We start from the raw sequence: 21,148 nt of genomic DNA on the forward strand, positions 1-21,148 counted from the left end.
GGACTTCATCACTCAAATAATACAACTTCAGGTATCTGTGGCCAGGAAGGAGGTAAAGGAAGGCCAAACAATCAAGTCTTAATCTTAAAAGATTGGAGCTAGTCCCCCTCCTGCATTTATAATAAATAAAATAAAACCAAGCTAAAAGCACACACACAGGCAGCCCTGTGACAGTGGAGATACTGATCTTTGCAGACTCATCAGCTTTATTTCTGAGGGGAAGAAAAAGCCAGGCTTGAAAACAAGCCCTTCCCCACTGGTGGGGTTCAACACTGGTTTCCCTTAGCATTGATATGTGGTGGTATCCTGCCTTGTGGCTTCACAGAGCTTCTTCAGCTAACATTTCTGCAGGACCACTTTCATTCTATTTCTAAAAAATAGAATGCATTACTCTGTCTTCCTATTCTATTCATCACTAAATGAAAATTCTTTGACCTTTCATTGTAAGAATAATGTATTTGGAATCAGAATAAATACCTTATTGGATTGTAACATCCATCTCCCTATGTGCTATTCAGTGAAAGAAGAGCACTTTATCTCAAAAGTTATTCTTCACTATTTCTTTTTTTAGATCAGATTCATCATTGCAGTATCCAAAAGCAGATTACAAACACTTTAGCATGAATATAAATTCTCCTGGTTTTAGGAAAAGAAAATGAAATATCTGAGGCAAGGGAGAACAAGGTACATTTGGCAGGATCCTGGGGAGATGTCTGCTTGTCTGTTCAAAATGCAAGGAGAGAAACGCCTACTGCAAAGGAAAGAAAGGGAGCATGTCTATTATCAGGGGACACCAATCCCTATTATATTTTCTTAATTTATCACTTTACCATTCATTTTCAATACTTAACACTGTGTAAGACCAAATGGCTTTTATATTTGGCTTCTATTCTACACAAACACCACGTTTATGAATAATGTATTACAATTCATTACAACAAAACCCTGAAAATTTGTATTTACAAGTGTGTAAGAAGCTTATCAATGCATAATGTAACTGTTAGCTACAGTGTGGAAGTTTCAAACAGTTGCAATAATAGAGAGGAAAAAACCTCTAGAGAAAATATTCCACTGAAAAATGTGCAATGAGGAAGTCATGGTTCCAAATATGACATTGAAGAAAAAGCCTCTCTTCCAAAATACTAAAAATACATGAGCTATTCAGCTAAACACCTCTGTGACACCTTTCAAGAAAGTGTCTGACTAAAGGAATGGAAGTTTCAGTTGTTAAAAACCCAGGTGTTTGTGGCAGCTGCCTTTTCTGTGGCTCAGATGCTGGGTGGGATTTGACCCCCATATGTGCTGCCCTGGGTGGTTCTGAGAGCCACCGGCTCCCCGGCTGCCGTGACTGTCCTGCTCCATCCCAGGAAAGCCAGACACACAGACAAGCTGCAGACTTGGCAGAACCTGCCCTGGCAGCCATGCCAGAGCAGCTGGAGGTGTGCTCGGTGCCAGTCACAAAACCCTGGAAGCCAGCACCAGGGAAGGGCAGCAGCAGGCACCCACAGCACAGGGAGTGGAGCAGTGCGGTCAGAGATCCCCCTCCATCCTGCCCCTCCACATCACACCAATGTGCTGATGATGAAAGCCAAGGGACAGCCCTCAGGGAAAACAGCATCCAGATCCAATTCAAGTTAATGCTAAACTAGCACTGCAATGCTCAGCTAAGGCTGGACTCAATGATCTTAAAGGTCTTTCTTTTCCAATCGAAATGATTCCATGATTCTATGTACCATGTAAGCTATTCCCTCAGCAGTAACAATGTTCAGCTGGAGAGTCCCAGAAGACTAAGGAGACAAAAAGCTATGCACTTAAAAATCCATCAAAATAGGAAAATCCAAGCATTTCTGTTCAGCTTTCTTCTTGTAACATAAATAATTATCAAAAGCTGTGACCCTCATCCAGTACTTTTCATTTATTCCTTGGAGATAGCACAGATTAATTACCTTGTTACACAAGTCTTGGGTGATACGATAATGTGCAATAAGAATACTTTAATTGCACAAAAACTGCACTAACAGGCAATTAGTGTGATAAAACACTGTATTAACTGCAATGTGATATGGAAGTTTGCTCCCAAAATGGAATAATAAAGCTGTTTTTACAGATAACCATTAACAGAAGGGGTGACACAGGGATATTTAAACACAGGCAACATCTAACCAAAACTAAAGTTTGTAGATTACAACTCAAACTGGATTATATTGGTGCTCCTGCACAAAAAATAAATCATCATAGAGATCATCCTTTTATTAACATATACTGCTGAAACCCATCAGGGAAACATTTATAAACATAAAAACATGTAAGCCTGAAGCCACAGAGCTGGTAATCTCATGAGGAGCAAATGGAAAAAGCAATCCTCTCCAGCATACTGGAGTCTAGGCATGTCTTGAATGAGGTACTAGAATAAAACAGAGGCAAGAATTACAGAGAGAAGTGACCTTCAACCAAATGGGATTTTACTTGTATTTTCCACCTAAGAATGAATGGAAGTTAAAATGAATAAAAATTGAGAATTAAATAGCCAATTGCATATCAAAATGAAAAGCTATGCAAATAAGTATACATTGGTGGCTAAATACTTTTCCATCAAAAGTAGTTTTGCCATCAAACTCAGATTAATAAAAATGATACCCGCCTAAAACTGTTTTCACAATGGAAAAAAAAAAAAAAAAGGTTTATTTCTCCCTAATTGGTTTGGTGACTTGAAAACTGTTTTATAGATGATATGTCTTTCCCATTATTTCAGATTACTTAAAACAAATGTAGTACAAAAATCCCAAAAGGCCTTGTTATCTGTTTAAAAATGAAAAAGCTTTACAGATCAGACCCTGCTCCCACTCAGTATCAGGTGTACCTCATTACCTTCAGGGGGAATGTGTCACAGTTAGTCATGATTTATTAACTTTTCTGGAAAGCTTTACTAGATCTAATGTTCATTAGATAGCAGGTTTGAGAAGCACAAGAGCAAGGCAGCAGTGAGCTGCTGGTCCTTGTAAGCACAAAAGCATTAGTATTAATTAAGCGCCTCCAGACCTCCCTTCCTGCTCTGACTGTGCTTGCTGTCGAGCTAATTGCTTCTCTCCTCCAGCACAACTTATCGTGTCTGCCCTGCTGCAGAGCAGCCAACTCCTTGTCTTCTAAATGGGATGAGCAGCCTGCAGACAGTAACTCTGATAGCTTCAGATCTTTTCAGGGTTCCTTGTAAGGCAATGGAAATGTTTTATGCAGACAAAATAGTCTTCAACTTTTTCTTCATCTGAAGTTTTCACATTAGGAAATGAGTTGAATTATAAAACTCAAAATCTTTGTGGCCTTTTTAAAGCAAGAGCATCAATTAGAAAGATGAATAGGAAAGTCTTGATAGCAGCTGACATCACTATTGTAAAACATAACATTTGCAGGACTTAGAAGAAGGACAATATAAAGATTGAGAAGTAGTAAAGAATCTAGGAGATATGAATAACAACTATGTTTATTAAAAAAATCTCGGAACTGATGGTACTGACTTGTGCTCTATATTATTACTTACTTGACAATCCTACATAAGAGGATTACTGTCTATTTTGGCACAATGTATAACAAGAGTACACAGCATATCACCAAGGGGTTATATCATACCCACACATATTCTTCCTGTCAATTCTCCTACATCAGAAAGCCACCAGCTGTCAGTTCCCTGAGCTCCACGCCATTTTGTTACTCAAGAAAATTAGGGGGAAAAAAATAAGTCTTTTTAACAGGAGTGCAACACAGACTAAATTAAGAGCAGAATTCTTGTATAGTTCTTTGGCCCTCTGCATATAAAAATAACCATGCTGTTCCTCACACTCTCTATCCTGATTCAAAAGAAAAGCAGCAGGCAGCAGTCCTAAGAGCACCCAGCAGCTCCCTGACACAATCACAAAGGTTACATCAACCCTTCTTTTCTAATGCTATGCTACTAATTCTCTCAATATCTTCAAAAACACCTTGAAAACTGCAACAAATCCAGCAGCAGAAGAGTTGCTTAGCCCTGCACTTGAATTTTGGAGAAATCCTAATGCTCAGACCACAAAATAATTAATCTGAGCATCCTATTAAACTAGACAAGGGAAATGTATTATATTGCACCATTTTTTCCTGTCAGGCACAAGCCAAACAAAAAGCAGCTGGCTCATAGTGTAGGATGCCCACCTGATAATATAAACCTTATGGCTATCAAACTCCTCTACTACAGCCACTCATCAGTCCTCTCACTGTCTCTACCAGTTACATCTACTCTTCCTAGAGGAACACGGTCAACTTTGGCCCAGCAGTTAGTAAACTTAGTAAAGATTTCAGTATGCCAACTTGAACAAACCATGGGAAGTCATTTCTCACATATCCTGAAACTGCAACACATGATAGATCCCCTCCTCAGTCTCTGTAATACACAAGGTATTTATAAACACACAATATAAATCTGAGAATAAAAACATAGAGTTTTCTTGAAAGCGTGGCACTGCATCAGACACATGGTAAGCTCTTCTTTCAGCAGGATTTAAATTTGGAGTGTGGGGATGCAGGGGATGATGAAGAGGGGAATAAAGGAAGTTAATTATAGACCTATCTGATGATACAGATACTCTTTCACCTTACCCAAATACTTAAAATTTATTATTAGCTATAGAAAGGAGTAATAGCTGCTCTAATGACAGTGTAGGAACTCCTAAAATTATGTTAGCTCATACATTACTCCATTTTTCTAGGGTTAATTGAATCTCTTATACTTATAGAAGATGAGAAGGCATATATATACCCAAGGCTTCTGACTCACCAGGCTTAAAAGCTCTTTTCAAGTTCTTTCCCATTAGCTGGCCTGGCCAATATTAGTCCATCAGTTTTACCTCATTTCTCATAGAAGGCTGATCTTCTTTTAATTATCACAAATGCATGGGGGCAGTAGTCTTAACCACTCTTTTTATTTTGCTTTTCAAGGTCACATGCATCCCTATTGTTGTCTGTGTCCTTGCTTCTGAGTGTCCAAAGCTAGTGCAATTAGCCACAAACTAAGTAAGAACAATAAATGACCCCATCTAAGCAAAAATCAATTGCTAACAAACACCAAGACAAGAAGCAAAAGCTTATGAGGAGAACTTCTCCATAGGCTGAGTCACAGAGGTACTCCTAAATGCAGAGGACACTCTGAGTAGTGCTCATCTTCCTCCTCCCAGAGGTTCTGGGGAAGCCATGGATAGGAATAAACACATGGATACTTTTGCCTACTTTGCTTCTGCAATCCAAGAAATTCATACCAGCCAGCTCTATCCTTACCATCATAATCACAATATCATTAAACCGTTCAGTCACTGAGGTCAATGACTATACATAACTTCTATGTATCAAAATAGTGCAAGAGCTACTTAGGAACTATAATTTAGAATGCAGCTCTTCATTCAAGCATCAATTCAGTCCTCAGCTATGATTTTGAAAAATTATTTACAGTATGGCATTTTATTATGACAATGTAGTGCTGAGTTCAGTGTCCTTTTACTCTCATTGTGTAACAGGACTAATATTCCTCCAGTAACACAATGCAGGTGTGGTAACAAACTAACAGTTATTTGTTTCAGATAACCCCAAAATCCCACTTCTTTCCCTAGGTCATGCTATTAGCAGAAGAAACAGTTTTTTAGAATTCTTATTTTAGGCCAATTATATAACTTACCAGATAAATGCCTACATTGATGTGCATCAGCACTACTATACTGCAGACTCAAAAAGCTCATGTGCTATTTTCTCCTGTGACTATAAAAATTCCCTCGGGACACCTTCACTATTTCTGTCACTAGACAGCTGTATAAAATCAAGTTGATATACACTGCCCATCATATTTACAACAATTACAGACTCTATTATTATGTAACAATTTTTTTACATTTTTTAAACAGGATTATTACTGAAGCTATTTGCATCCCAGAAGGTTACACTCATCATTAAATCTTTTTTCCCTCACTGGGATGAATTAACAAGCAGAAACATAAATTTAGACTAAAAACACACAAAATGAAATATTTTGCTACTACTTTTTAAACTCCAGCTACTGAAATGGCAGGCACCAATGAATAGCATGGAGAGGCACTTTGGACAGAAGTGGAAAATGCTGTTCTGTGAGGAAGAAAAGCATGGCAGAAGCAAAGCTTCTCTGCGTTCTCTGCACTGCCAAAACTCCCCAGCCTTGTTAGGGACTTTCCTGTACTCCACACACACTTACACAAGCATCTTCAGCCCTTCCTATGGGCTCCAGCTACTGTCCCTGGCAGGTGCCTCCTGACCAGTCCGTTCTGGCTTGCAACACACGAAAGAGGTGCTAACATCCCATGCTGCTGACACTTAACCTCCCCTTCTCCTTCACTTTTTCTGGGGCTTTTTCAGCTGAAAGTTCTCACTTAACCAGCATACACAAGTTATTCTGCTTATGAATTTCACATGGATTTGACCTCTGAGCCTATGAGCTGGTTCCTTTAGTATCTTTGATGGAAAAGGTAGTGTTTTCAGTTGTTATACAAAGCAAAATCTACTCAGTTAACAGCTAAGCTGAATACAGTCATTTCTCTTCAAGAACAGGGAAAGCTTAACACACAGCCATGTCAGGTAACATCTTCCACAATATTTCCTTTAGATATTTGTAGATGCACGTGAGGCTTGCTTGACACATTCTGTTTAAGTAATCACAGGTTAGCAGCCACCACAGCAGAGCTCACAGCTATTTCCCTGTCTACTTTGGATTATCTACAAAAATGCATTACTTGAAATGACTTCTGGGGAGGTCGGGTATTCAGATTTTAATCTTATCAGAGAATGAAAAAAGGAGAAGCAGGAGCCAAGGTGTGACTGAAAGCACATCAGAAGCACACCAGCACCTTTCAGTGCCTACATAACACCTGAAATCAACAGCTGTGAAGAAACCCAGGACAAACAGTGGAGTAAACTACAACTTAAGTATAAAATAGCAAATCACAAGGTATCAGAAGATATACTCAGCTAATATATGCATTAGCTGAAATATTCTGACTCTAGAGGATAGCCTAATTAATACAGAAAGAAAATGGCATTATCACAGGGGAGCCCTGCCAGGATTTAATTTTTGTCACTCCGAAGAAGTCGATTGAAACAGGGAAATATGGAAAGGCACCGCTAATTTAGAAAAGCTTGCTAAATTCAAAAAACTGAAGAGCTGGTAGCTGATTTCAGAGCAGCTGGATTTTAAGAAAATCACTGCTGAGACACTCTTGAGGATTTCATTCTAATGCAGTAAACATCAAAGATAAAAGGTGCAGAGGGCAACCACCAGATTGAGGTCCTACTGTGCATGGGGCAATGTAAGCAAAGTGTAAACGTCAATATAAGCAAGGAAAGAAGTGGAAGCACTAAAAAAATATCCTGGCAAGCTGATGAAAAGGAAGCAAGCTGCTAAAAAGAAACTTGTACTAAAAATTGAGAAAATAATCAAAGATGAACAGCACAGGAGCATACAATTACTGGACATGCAGTACTGCTTCACAAGCACTTCATGGGACACAATTCATCTACCTGCTTGTTCAAATTACAAGGAAAAATAAACCTGGGTTTTTTTCTGACTGGATCTCCTTCAAACTCACCACAAAATGTAATTCATACCAAAGCATGATGTTTTTCACTGGTGTAAATTTGTCTTTGCTGCCAAGTAAGCTGTTTACTTACATGAGAGTTAATATTTTCTGATTAGATTATCGGGTCTAATGGCAGCATAAAATAACACTTGAATTTCTGTGTCTGCACTTCCTGATTTCTCAGGTAAGAACAAATTCCTTGTGGCAGAAAAGAGCAGTGAAAGCCCCAGGTTCCTTAGCCTTCTTGTTAATGCTGGCAGTGTCTAAATTTCTGGCCTTGTGACAGCACAACAGATGCCCAAACTGTTCAGCAGCAGAGCAGGACAGAGCCCATACATCTCCACACTGCTGAGCAGTGATGTATTTGTTCCCATCACAGGAAATGTCCTATTTTTTCCCAGGCACTTGAAAAGAGTTGGAGTATAGATTTGGCTGACTCAGGTGAAATCAACCTACATGTGCACTGCAGAGCTGTCTCTGTCATAAATTTGCTAGCTCCAGCCCATGTGCCCAGATTTTCCAACTGAGCTAAAAGGACCACTGTGCTTGAATAAAAGCATGGACAGCAGCAATCAGAAAGCCAACAGTTTACTCCCTCTTCCAACTGTGCCATTTCAGAGCTTTCCCATTACAGCCCTAGTAAGTCCCAGCATCCCTGTAGCTGCTGAGGGGGTGGAGCTGAAATTCTGACAGCTCTGGTGACAATTCACAGGAAGACAGGTGACCAGCTTGTCCTGCCCTCAGAGTTCATGTGGCACTGCCCCATCCATCAGCAGCCAAGTCAGAGCTAGTGCTTACTTTGACCTTTCAGTCAAGAATGGCAAAAGCTGCCAGAGGGAACTAGCTGAAATATGTGCCATTTTTGCATGGTGGCTTCTCTACTGTTTTCAAAATAAATAGGAAAGGCATGTAAAAACAACAAAAAAAGGAAAAGTGAGCTCATTCTTCACAAGAAACAAGGGTTTTTAAAGTGCTATCAGGGTAAAACAGACTTCATAGGATTAAAATAAGAGCATGAAAGTTGAATATGATTTAGTTAGTTTTCTGTTCTTTTAAAACCTATGCATAAACTCCATTCATCTACTTTAAAAACCTAAATTTTTAGCTGCTGGCCTTCAGGATGAAACAGAAGGCTGAGACTCATTTATAAAATTGCCTGTATTTCCTGCACAACCAAGACAGAAACCCATGTGTTTCTGAATGACAGTACAGAGAAATCCAGCCTCCTCTCTTTTGACTGCATAAGCACTTTCACAGCAATTAAGTCCTCCCAGGTGAGGCGGCCACTGAATGAGAGTTCAGGGAAAATGGATGAAACACAATGCATCTCTAATCCACCTGCAACAGGAGTAGTTACAGTGACCTTTTAGAAAACAGTCAGGGTATCCAGCAGACAGCTAAAGTTTCCAGCCCCCAGGTAATCAGACACTAGATCCCAAGCCTTCAGTTCCTGGCAAAAGCTACAAACAAGCTGTTACTTAAAGGCCACTTTCATGTCTAGGTTTCCCAGCTGCTCCGGGACCACGGCAGGTGGAGACACTTGTCTGCACAAACCAGCCTGCAGCAGAGCTTGACAGAGAAGGGAGCTGCTCTCCAAGAAAACACTGTTCCCAAGCTCAAGAGGGTGAAAAGAGCACTGTCAACCTCAGAAACAAAATGCTAACCATTCTGACAAATGCTAAGCAAGGGAAACAACTGGGCCTGGGAATTCAGTGAGTTTCGGAACCCTGGATCCAACCCAGTTTTTGTCCTTTAATACAAAGAGAAAGAGAATCAGGGAAGCATGTGCCTAAGTCTCTTCTTGCTCCTAAGAAGGACAAAGTGCATTTTACCAGTTACTGGAAGTGATGTATTTGTCAATACAGCTGCTTGTGAACAATGCCATAGCTCATGGCAAGGACACAACTGGAGAGATGCAGAAAGCATCCCTAAGGGACACAACACTGGCAGAGCAAGTGAAGATATATCACTCACGACATTAAATCCTGCAGGCAGAAAACTTCAGAGCAAAGGCTGCCCCCACTCTTTACTGTTAACTCACTGTTATGTACACATTGCTTAAAAGGACAAAAAACAGCTTCACTAAATGCTTAAGAAAATGGTATCTAGGATTACAGCATGAAAAAGAGGTATCAGTCCACCTATGGAATAGGAAACTAAAGTGAAGAAGAAAACTAAAATCTTTTTATTTCCTCAGTTAAAGAAAAGGACAATAAAACTGCACAGCGCTACTGTAAGCGATTATTGGGAACTGTGCCAGCTGCCTGATCAGCATTTTGACAAAAAAAAGGGATGCTATAGAGTGCCAGAGAAGCACAATACTGCACCCTCTGAGTGTTAAATCACCTGTGGGAGAAAGCAGTATAATCCATACACACAAAAAGAGCTGCAGACACTTCACCTGCATCCCAAGATGCTCCCTACCCCCAGCCAAGAGCACAGCGAGCTCAGCCTCCTGCTAGTGCTGCCCAGCTGAGTGTGCAAACAAAACAAATGTATGTTTCACACACACATTTCATGGAATCACAGAATTGGCTGAGTTGGAAAGGATCCACAAGGGTCATCAAGTCCAACTCGTAGTCCTGCACAGAACCATCCCTGCACAGAGTCACCACGTGCCTGAGAGCACTGTCCAAACACTTCTTGAACTCTGTCAGGCTGGGGCTGTGACTACTTCCCTGGGGAGCCTGTTCCAGTGCCCAGCTGCCCTCGGGGTGAAGAACTTTCTTTTTAATACCCAACCTAAACGTCCCCTAACACAGTATTGGGCCATTGCCTTGCATCTTGTCACCGGTCACCATAGAGGAGAGGTCAGTGCCTGCTCCTCCTCTTCCCCTCACAAGGAAGTTGTAGAGTGCAATGATGTCTCCCCTCAGCCTCCTCTTCTCCAGGCTTAATAGACCAAGTGACTTCAGCCACTTCTCATACAGCTTCCTCTCAAGGCCCTTCACCATCTTCATTGCCCTCCTTTGGATGCTCTCTAATGGTTTAATGTCTTTTTTATATCATAGTACCCAACACCGCATACAGTGTTCAAGGTGAGGCTGCCTCACTGCAGAGCAGAGGGGGACAATCCCCTCCCTTTCCTGATGCACACCAGGCTTGCACAAAACCAGACTGCTGATGGATCAAGTCTTAGTGCTTGCCTCTGCATAAAACAAGATGTAGCCTTCTCTCAGATAAAGTAAAATCATGTATTTGAGAAACAAGCTCTGCACACTTCCCCTTTACAAGGAAAATAGAGCAAGCAATAAAAAATACTGGTGAACATGCCCTTTTGCCTCAATTTTTGATTCAAAAAATCTTCCTTCTCACAGGCATGCTGTAAAAATAAACACACTATTTCTCTAGTGTTTACCAACTATAGGGATCAATGCTGAGAACACCCTGTAGGAAACTAACCTTTTTGGATATCAGGAAGCAGGAAGCATATTCCAAAAGTAAATCAAAAGTGGTCATAAACTGACTAGTGAGAATAAAATTAAATGCTGGTCAGCTGTTTCCCTACTTCTAGATGGTCCCTTTTGCTCAGCTAGAAAGTTGATACTGTCTCAGAAAACCCCAATGACCTTGTAGCACCCATATAAAGGACCTGATGCCCCCAGTGGGCTCCAGTTCCTGTCCCCCAGGGGCATCCATAACCCCAGAAGCAGCCAGACCAAAATGTATCAAAATGGCACAAAAATCCAGTGCTTCCTGTGCCAATATCCAAGCAGTATCACGTTACAGAGATCTAGCTTGTCTGGCAGCTGGGCTATGCCCTAGGACCCAGCAGGCAGAGGTGGTGGGTTTCTGATGTGAAGCTACCCCTCCTGCCCTCTCCTTTCAAGTGGGATGTGGATATAGGGGCAGATTTAACCAGAAGTGTAATAAATACAATCATCATACATCCATATATAAAGACTTAGGGGAAGCCTGTAACAAAGACATGAAGGGTATGTACACAGAACAGCTCCCTGTAAAACACTGGTAAGGAGGTATTCTCCAGACAAAATACAGTCACAGTGAAATGGTTTACCTAATGCTAGAAACAGCAACCCACACAAACAATCCTCATGAAAACAAAGCAGGATTCCAAAATATTTTTGAAACTAGTCTAAATATTTATTTTTTTTCCAGGTTATGAAATGACTTTACTTCCCTGGCTTTCAGCCATTATCTGTACCAAGCCCATTTGCATGGGTTTTTCCAATTTTTCAGCCATTATCCCATAAAACCTTTATCTTTGCATTTTGTAATTACAGTTTGTTCCAAAACCTAGGGACAGTCTGCATGAAATTAAACTGAGACACTTTTCTCATATCATATCCTAACCAGCCTACAGTATTCTGGACACTAAAATAAAACATCCTTAGCACAATGACCAATTTGTTCACTAGTCATTTTGGGAGGGTACTGGTAAAAGCCATTCCTGAATGCTAGAATATTTTCACTCATGCAATATCTCTGTAAAAGCTGACACTGCCTCTCTATGTGTGAATTTTAAGGGTAAATTCACTTTTTATAACAATATCCACTTGCAAAAGAAGAAAAATATTTAAAAGTTTTCAGCCACTATTAAAACTTCAAGGTGCCACACTTAATTTTAAAGAACTGCTTTTTAAAATCCTGATATAATACAAGGTAAACTCACATTCAAGACAAACTGTTGGATCCCTACAAAAAAAACCCACAGTGTTTAGAAAAATCACATTGTTTTAAGTGCTAGAATTTGACAAGTAGCAGAAACACTATCAAGAGTGGAAAACAAGACTCAACAAGTCCAATTCAACTTCAAATTGAATTGCAATTAATTTAATTGGATAAATACTTAAAAGAAGAACCTGCACACATCAGGCAGCTGACAACAGACACATCACAGTACAGCTGAGCACAGAAGGGAGAGACTTTGGAGAAGATAAAGACCACTTAGTACTGCCCAGTTTTTACACAGTGTGCAACTTCCCTTTTGGATTATCTGTGATTAAGGGAACCAGTTCTTACATTTCCTAGGCACCTGTTACAATCATGACTTGTTTTCAAGCCTGATGTCACACATTTCTCAAAGTCAGCATCAGGGCATCAAAGTATCGTCAAGTTCAAGGGGTGGGAGAACCCGGAGGTGACACTGCTTCACAAGGAAGAAACATCCCACACAGGAGCTCACACACTGCTATGCGGGCAGCCCAAATACACATCCCTGCTTGGCACCTCTGTCCTACTAAAAACAACATAGCACCTTGTAAACTGGCACTGTGCCATTCTGACAGATGGACTCAAGTGCAGGCAGCCAAGAGACTATGTATAAGCATCAAATATGTTTTTTGAGAGGAGGACTTCCAGCCAGGAATGTTAAAACAGCTGTCCACATTGAGCTTGCATGCCTACACTTAAGAGGATATGCTATCGCCACTCGAGCCCTGAGCTGGATTAACTTGGAAAATAAATAAGATAGCTTCCACAGCCACATAAGGTGAGTTTTTGCAGAATCAGGATTAGTAATACTCAAGGGGGGGCTTTACTGACCTACTCTTAGTGGGCACATTTGCAGGGTCAAAAAGCTCATCAGTTCTGAAGCTCAGTGAACCTTTTATCAGGTGCACATTTGCATATATCTTCCTTTGGAAGAAAAACATAGAATGCAATACCAGTATGATTATGAACAAACCTGTAAGTGACCTTCCATTTCGTGTTAGAAGATATTTTTTTTATTAATTAGCTGTCCTCACTCAGCACAAACACATGTATCTGTGTGACTGGGACCTGTTTCCCTGGGCTTTCATCTCTTTTTAAAACCTCAACTGCCATGGCCTACTCCAAGACTTTTTGTTAGCCCATGCCTCTACACAGACATACATTTTACATTTTGGCATCACTTGCATAGTTTTCCCCAGTAATAGAATCACACCAGCTGGAGAAGCAGGCATTGCATAACACAGGACGTGAGGTGACAGGCCTGCAAAACCATGCCCAGGCCACTTCTATCCCATCCCTGCACCTGGCTGAGCTGTCTGCTACCCACAAATCCCTCTCCTCAAGGACATTCAACATTCCAAACCATTGAGAAGATCCAACAAAAACATGTTTGCTCACATCAACGTGCCAAACAGTGTTCTTTTTCTTTCTCCCCCAAAAACTCAGATTTTACTGCTGCCCCACAAAAAGTCACTGGCCTGTATCTGAAGTGAGGCAAATACTTAAACATTAACAACTTAAATGTTTCCTCAGAACTCCACACTATTTTAAAAAGATAATACCAAGATTTCCAACAGCAGACAACATTGCTTCTAGCACTGAGTGGCTTCAAAGACTGAATGGAGGTGATAGTACATTTTATTCAATATTTAAACACACCTTTGTGTTCATTTTAATTCTCCCTGTGGTCACAATCAAATCACAGGCATACATTTTTCACACACACTGTAGCTGGGTGTACTCATCTTTGTCCTCCTGAATCACTAAAAATGAACTTTGACTCTGCAAGGGTCCTCCCAGTATAGATCAAAGCTGCTCTCGGTGTCTGGCAGCCACAGGGTCACATGGAGTCTACCCAGCTGCTGGTGCCTTTTACCTTTGTTAACTTCGCTGCAATTAAAGTTACCTGAGTCATTTCATTACTATTTCCTGTGCTAGAGGCGCATCAGTGGTAGGCATCATTTCTCCTGCACAGTAAGGATTTCCCCCCAGTGACCTTGCCTTCCCCTTTGTTGAAGAAAGATTTCCGCCTCTCTCACCGTTCACCTCGTTTACCCTTCGTTCCTCACCTACAGCATTTCCTTTTCTTTCTTCGTTTTTGAGGACTGTGTGAGATCACCTACTTGCAAAAGTTCCAAACTACAATTTAGTAACCTCAGTAACGAGATGCTTTGTTTTTTCAGGCTGCCAATAAAGTCAATGCTAGGTTAATCTTAATTTCCATACCACTTAACCTTTCTCAGACAGGAGAAGAGAGGGAAAAAACACTTTGTCAAATACTTCATCATGCAGATTAGCAATGCAGTGAATACCTCTCCCTCCTTCCAAAAACCTGCAGTGCCCCAGGCTTTTTCAAGACACTGCACACAGACTGTGCATGGCTTTAAAACGGTTCAGGGAACAGTCAAATTGCCAAAGAACAGGTCAAAAGGAATAAAAACACTGATCTGGATCCCTGCTTCTGTTCAGTAAAGTAGTTACACACACTCTGCAAGTGTATAACTTCCATAAATGTGTGCTTTACATGCAATTATTATCTCCATGGTTATCATAAAGCCAAAGAAAATTGAACTGCAAATGGTAATGCTGAGTATCCAAAACCCCTTCACAGCTCTGTAAGCTCCCTAAGTGCCTCTCCTTATTTGAAAAGAATGTGAAGGGTACATGAGGTTCATTTCTTATAGAAGCATCTGAGGTGCTAATGCAAAGTCAGGGAGCAGTTTATCTTCTTACACATTACACAAACTATCCCGATCAAACTCCAGTAAAGTTTAGTACCCAGTTATCTGAGATACCCTTTCCTCCCACAATCGCACAATTAATCAAGACTTGTCCGTACCTGCTGAAAATATATGCCAGATTGGACACAACTCATTTCGTTGTGCTCCTTGAGCTGCCCTAACCAAACTCAACCCTGAAGGTTTTACACGCTGGTTTATCAGTGAGTTTTTAACTCTGAGATGCCAGATGATGTACCAATGACAGTAAAAATTCCTTGCTAGTTCAAGGCAAATGAATGCTGGAAAAGTAAAACAAAGTATGCCAAAACTCCCTCAAAGTGCTTATTGAGCAGTAACATTATCGACTTTAGGCTAAAGGTACAGCAATCAGAATTTAGAAATGCAAACCTTCTGTGTTAGCAAAAAGAAACTTGAAAGGGCACGGCAAATTTTAACACTGCTTTCGGAAAAAGTCACCGGCTACTGCCAAGTGCTGAAACGCATTAGAGAAGACAACTTTCTCTGTTGTTCTATTACCCGTGCAAGAGGGTGTGAGTACAACTGCTTTTAGGCACACTGCATTAGCTTCACCCCTTACTGCTGTTCACCATGCTACAAAACATTTTAAAACAGGAGAGCATGGCAATTTTACTTCAAAAGGTCATCTGAAAAGGAAAACTTATCACAGATGTTATTAGGCAGGACTAAGGCAGAAGTACCTGTAACTGGCCCCTCAGAGAGATCTGGGGTTCAGCAAAGTACCCAGGTACTTAAGTTGCCTTACCTAGGTAAAGCGAGGCGTTTTCTTTCTTGACATTGTCATCTAAGTAGGTTGGTCCCAAGGTATAGATGGGTGTCGAGCCCATGCCAATGAGGATTTGGGCACAAATGAATAAAGCTACATAGAGAGAGTGGTCGTTTCCACCGGTGTCCTTGACGCAGGCCGATGAATCCCACTGCTCTTTGGCAGTGCCATTGCCGGCCACGCACAAGCCCTCGTTACTGACGGAGGAGTTCAGTTCCTGGATCTGGTACGGCGGAGAGATGAAGTGAGGTAAGGAGAAGAGCGCAGCGCCCAGGGCGATGAAAAGCCCCCCTACGGCCAGCCAGAGCGGCCTCCGCCCGCGACCCCCGAAGTAGCTGATGAAGACCACCACCACCAGGCTCCCGATGTCGAAGCAGCTGACCAGCAGCCCCGACTCCGAGCTCTTGAGGCTGTATCTCCGCTCGATGGTGGTGATGACGCTGCTCAAGTAGCCGGAGACCATGAGGGACTGGATGAAGGTCAGGAAGCACATGCACACCAGGAAGAAGCGCGAGTCCGCCAGCACTGCCCGCAGGCACGCTCTGCCCGGGGGGCCCGCCAGCAGCAGCGCCGGCGGCGGCGGCGGCAGCAGCAGCGGGGGGCCCAGGGATACCCCTCGGCCGGGCGCCGCCGGCTGGCTGCCCTCCGTCTTCCAGGGGAAGCTCCCGCTGCCGCTGGCGGGGAGCCGGCCAGCCTCGGCGACGGCGGCGGCGCCCTCGCCCCGCTCGGCCTCGGGAGCGGGTCCCGCGGCGGGGCTCGGCCGGCCGCCGCCGCCGCCCCCCCCGGCCGCCAGGGGGGAGCCGAGCGCGGGCAGACTGCGGCACCGCGGCGCCTCCGCCCGGCCCCCCGCCGCCGCCGCCGGCCTCTCCGCCCCGGGGAGCCGCTGCTCCGGGGTCCCCGCCGAGGCCATGCTGGGTCCGGCGGCGGCCTCACAGGAGCCCGGCCGGCTCCATCGCTGCCGTGCGTCGAGTCCGCTGAGGGGCCCGGCGAGAGCGCAGCATAGCGAAGAGGGGAGGAGGGAGGGGAGGGGGGTGGCCCTAGCCGCGGCCGCCGGCCGCCCCGCCGCACGTGTCAGCCAAACTCCTTTGTGGCTCCATCCACCCTCAGTCTCGCTCGAGGGGCCGCCCGCCCGCCGGGGCGCCCGCGCTGCCGGCGGCTCCCGCTCCCCGTCGCCGCATGCCCGCGGCGCCGCGCTCAGCAGCCGCCCGCCGGGGCCCCGCGGACAGCCTGCCCGCCGCGGGGCAGCGCCGCCCGCTCCGCCGCCCGCATCCTCCTCTCTCCTCGCCGCCGACGCCGGTGACGGAGCTCCGGGGGGTTGCTGCCGATCTGCGGGGCGGAGAGCAAACACGGGAGGTCAGCGGCGCTGGCCACAGCGGCCCCGTCCCTCCCCGCCGCCCCGGCCTCTGCCCGCTCGACCCCGCGGTCTGCGCTGAGCTCCAGGGAGCGCCTCCGTCTCCGTCCCCGTCCCCGCGGGGGCTGGATCACGGCAGCGCCCCGGGGACCGCGCGTCCTTGGGGACGGCACATGGATTTACATAAGAGCTGGGGCGGCCTCGGCCAGAGCGCGACCCTTTTATTTGCGCCGGATGCGACAGCCAAAGGTCGCCGTGCCAAGCCTTTTATTTTCTAGCCTAAAAATAAATGCGCTGAAATAAATACTCCGCTACAACTCGGCAGCCCGGGGAGCGGCGGCAGGCGGAGGGAAGGGGAACAAAGCAGGAGCCGGGCAGCGGCGGGCACTCCGGGACCCGGCAACCCGGGGCCGACCTCGCCGCCCCAGCTCGCTCGGGTGCTCCCCGGGACCGCCGGGTGCAGAGCGGTGCCCAGACATCCCTACCCCGGCAGCGGAACACGCCTTTTGCCTCCTTTGTCCGCTTTTGTCTCCCCGCCGCCTCCTGCTCGCTGCGGCCCCGCGGAGGGGTGGGCGGGGGAGGCAACGGCACCCGGGCAACCGCGCCCCGGCGCGGATCTCCCCCACCCCCAGGGGCTGGCCAGGGGCAGGGCGGCGGAGCCGGCGGGGCGCACCGGGTTCTCCTCCCGGCCGTTGCGAAGAAAAACGACGGGACTACTCACCGAGCGTGCGGCGCCGGGGGCGGCCGGCCCGGGCCCTGCGCCCCCGCCCCGCCTGTCACCCAACGCCGGGTCCCCCTCGGCCGCCTCCGCCTTCCCGGGCGCCGGAGCGCAGGCGCGCCCGCCGCAGCCGCCGGGCCGGGCGATGCCGCCGGGCGCTCGCTGCCCTCCGACCTGCCCTGCCGGCCCGCGGCTACCCGGCTGCACGCCGTGCCAGAGAGGCCGGAGCTCCCGCGGGACGGTGAGCCCGGCGGCGGGACACGCCTTGGGGGCTGCCCGGTCGGTGCCCTTGCTCACCCTGGAACTGCTCAGGGCTGCCACTCGGCGCTTGTGGCTGAGAAAGTCCGCGGAGCGCCACGATTGGCAGCCCCGGGCGGCGTTTAGGGTGCTTGGGATGGTGTTGCATCGCCTTGTGTGAAAGGCAGAAAAAGAAGGGACCTTAGTTACATCGACTGCTGAAAAGTGAGAAGAACCAAGGGATTATTTTTAAAATTTTTGTCTTAAGGAAAATAGATCATCTGATGATCCTTTTTGTCCAGGAACTTATCTCCAATACAAACCAGCTCCAAAACTGGGAGCACATGCAAAATCCAGGAAAAGTAGTTCAGAGTTAAGTTCTCATAGAGTTTTCTCCTAATCCCCTTCTTTAGGTTTGTGTAATGTCTTGAATTGCACTGGTTTGTTTTGCTCTCAAGTCCCTGTATTTAAAGCCCTGGTAGCAGAGTAAGGCTAAACAGTCATGCAAATTATTTGTTGTGGAGTGATAGAGTGTGAACTATTGAGATATTTGTCTTTTCCATAAAATAATGCAAAGGAATACATCAAAGAGGCTATTTTGATAACTCTTTGTTAACACTTAACTTTGATAACACTTAACACTCCAACTGCTCAAACTCAACACAGCAAAAACAGTATCTTTTTTTAGTTTGGTTGGTTTTCAGCTGCATTTTTCCTGTTGAGAAGGTATCCCAAGTTTAGTGCTTGTTTAGGCCTTAATTTTATTATTCTTTAAAAACTCATTCTAATGATTCATTCTTGCTACATAAGGTCCTTACAACAATTTGTTTTATTTTATTATCCCACAGCTAGTTGTTATCACTGCAGCTCCTCTCTCCTGCCTCTTCCACCGTCAGCTTCCCATGGCCACAGCTTCTGTCACTGCAGCTCTGGCACTCACTTCAGTGCACAGTAAGCTGAATAAACTCACTGAGGCAGCAGAAAACCAATCCAAGGGAAAAAAAAAAGTGTTTTGCTGGTTTTATGAGCTGAATCACTTCACCAAGGATGGGAGCACAAGAACTTGAAAAAAAAGTATAAATGGGAAAAAAGAGGTCCATGAGGATAGAGGATAATCCATTTCAACAAGAACAAGCTCTTAATTCAACTCCATCTTCTAACCCTGAGGACATACATGTAATTCACCTAGGCAGTATCCCTTTAGTCACTCCTTTGCACTTGAACTAGTACATGAACCACTAACTGCAGTTTGTGAGTCTAATGGAACATATATATGGCACCTCAGTGCTGGCTTCTGTCCTTGCTTCACAGCAACCCCATGCAGCACCACAGGCTTGGGGAAGAGTGCCTGGAAAACTGCCTGGAAGAAAAGGACCTGGCAATGCTGGTCAACAGCCAGTTGAACATGAGCCAGGTGTGTGCCCAGGTGGCCAAGAAGGCCAGTGGCACCTGGCTTGTGTCAGCAATAGTGTGGCCAGCCAGACCAGGGCAGTGATTGTCCCCCTGTACTCAGCAGTGGTGATGCTGCACCTCCAGTGCTGTGTTCAGTTTTGGGCCTTTCACTGCAGGAATGACATTGTGGTGCTGGAGAGTGTCCAGAGAAGGGCAACAGAGCTGGGGAAGGATCTGGAGCACAGGTCTCATGATAAGCAGCTGAGGGAGCTGGGGTTGTTCAGCCTGGAGAAAAGGAGGCTGAGGGGAGACCTTATTGCCCTCTACAGCTACATGAAAGTTGTATCCAGGTGGGGATCAGTCTCTGCTCCCAAGTAACAAGTGATAGGATGAGAGAAAATGGTGTCAAGTTGAATCAGGGGAGGTTTAGATTGGATATTACAAAAAAATTCGTAATATCTCCACCAAAAGGATTGTGAGGCATTGAAGAAGACTGCTCAGGGAAGTGGTGGAGTCAACAACCATTCTTGGAAGTATTTAAAAGACATGTAGATGTGGCACTTTGGAATATGGTTTCATGGTGGACTTGGCAGTGCTGAGTAACAGGTGCACTCAATGATCTTAAAGGTCTTTTCCAGCCTGAACAATCCCATTATTATTACATCAGCTTCGGGATCTTGTTCTATGACTAGGATTCCTAGCCACTGTTGTGTAAAGCCAACAATAACTTTTGTGAGATTGCAGAATAACAATAAATACACAAAAGAGTTCTCCAATCCCATAGGAAAATATAATGGCAGAACATTACCAGTTTCACAGCCTTTGCAAACATTTTGAGGTACAATTTCAATTCTTTCCATAGTGGCAAGCCTATCAAGAGAGAAACTCGCTCATAGGACTTTGTGAAGATGTTTCTTTTGGGAAGTTATTCCGCCAGACTACAGGTTCTAAAATGTTTGACTTCCCTGCTTACTTTTGGATCTGAATACTCAAATAATGGGTTGGCAGTTGGGTATGATCATCCAACACCAAGTGGTGAATGGGAAATCAGTATTACTCTCTTCACTTGACAGGTTGACTGCAGAATGTGCAACAAATGGTGTCCAAACTCACAATAAAATACAATTTTATAAAACTTACAATGCAAATTTCTCCTTTTAAAGTTTTACCATAGTGAATTTAAAATACACAATTTCTCTCAAGCGCAAAGCAGTCAATTGGTGTAGCAGACCAGCCTTTTTAACAGCTAGAACTGCAATAGAACATAGTTCCCATTTTACTAGATTAAGGACATGGGCTGACATCCTATTTTGATTTATCTGTGTTAATGAAAGACATAAAGTCAGTACTAGTGAATGGCATGTCCTTTGTCCTAAGAGTTCCTAAGTTCCCAGCTGACAACCTCCTTCCCTCGTGGGCTGCCCTGCTGTGGTGGCAAGTGCTCACACAGTGCTCTCAGCTGCTGTTCTGAGAGGGACAGGACCTTAACCCACAGCTTGGTCTCATGAGCTGATCAGTTCCAAAGGAGAGGGTACCAGAGCTACCCAGGCACCATCTTTTTAAGGTCACACTTTAGTTGCTCTCAGTTTTGAGGCTTTACATGTCCTTGATGGTTCAGGGAACTGGTGATGCCCA

The 21,148-nt window shown here is 44.7% G+C and overlaps 1 protein-coding gene across 3 annotated transcripts in view; it reads right to left on the bottom strand.

The window, feature by feature from the left end:
- The window catches only part of SLCO5A1 (solute carrier organic anion transporter family member 5A1), a 75,023-nt gene extending 56,812 nt beyond the window's left edge, over nt 1-18,211 (bottom strand). Inside the window, exons 1-2 of one of the 3 annotated variants that reach the window (XM_077186417.1) lie at nt 17,888-18,211; nt 15,795-17,141 (exon numbers count right to left, since the gene is read on the bottom strand). In XM_077186417.1, the coding sequence (XP_077042532.1) occupies nt 15,795-16,725 (931 nt within the window). In that variant the 5' untranslated portion in view covers nt 16,726-17,141; nt 17,888-18,211. Of the gene's footprint in view, nt 1-15,794; nt 17,142-17,651; nt 17,727-17,887 lie in introns of those variants that run through there. The other 2 variants (XM_054645160.2, XM_077186415.1) reach the window with 2 other exon arrangements.
- Between the last annotated feature and the right edge of the window lie 2,937 nt (nt 18,212-21,148).

The sequence above is a fragment of the Agelaius phoeniceus genome, chromosome 1 (assembly GCF_051311805.1).
Source record: "Agelaius phoeniceus isolate bAgePho1 chromosome 1, bAgePho1.hap1, whole genome shotgun sequence".
Lineage (NCBI taxonomy): Eukaryota > Metazoa > Chordata > Aves > Passeriformes > Icteridae > Agelaius > Agelaius phoeniceus.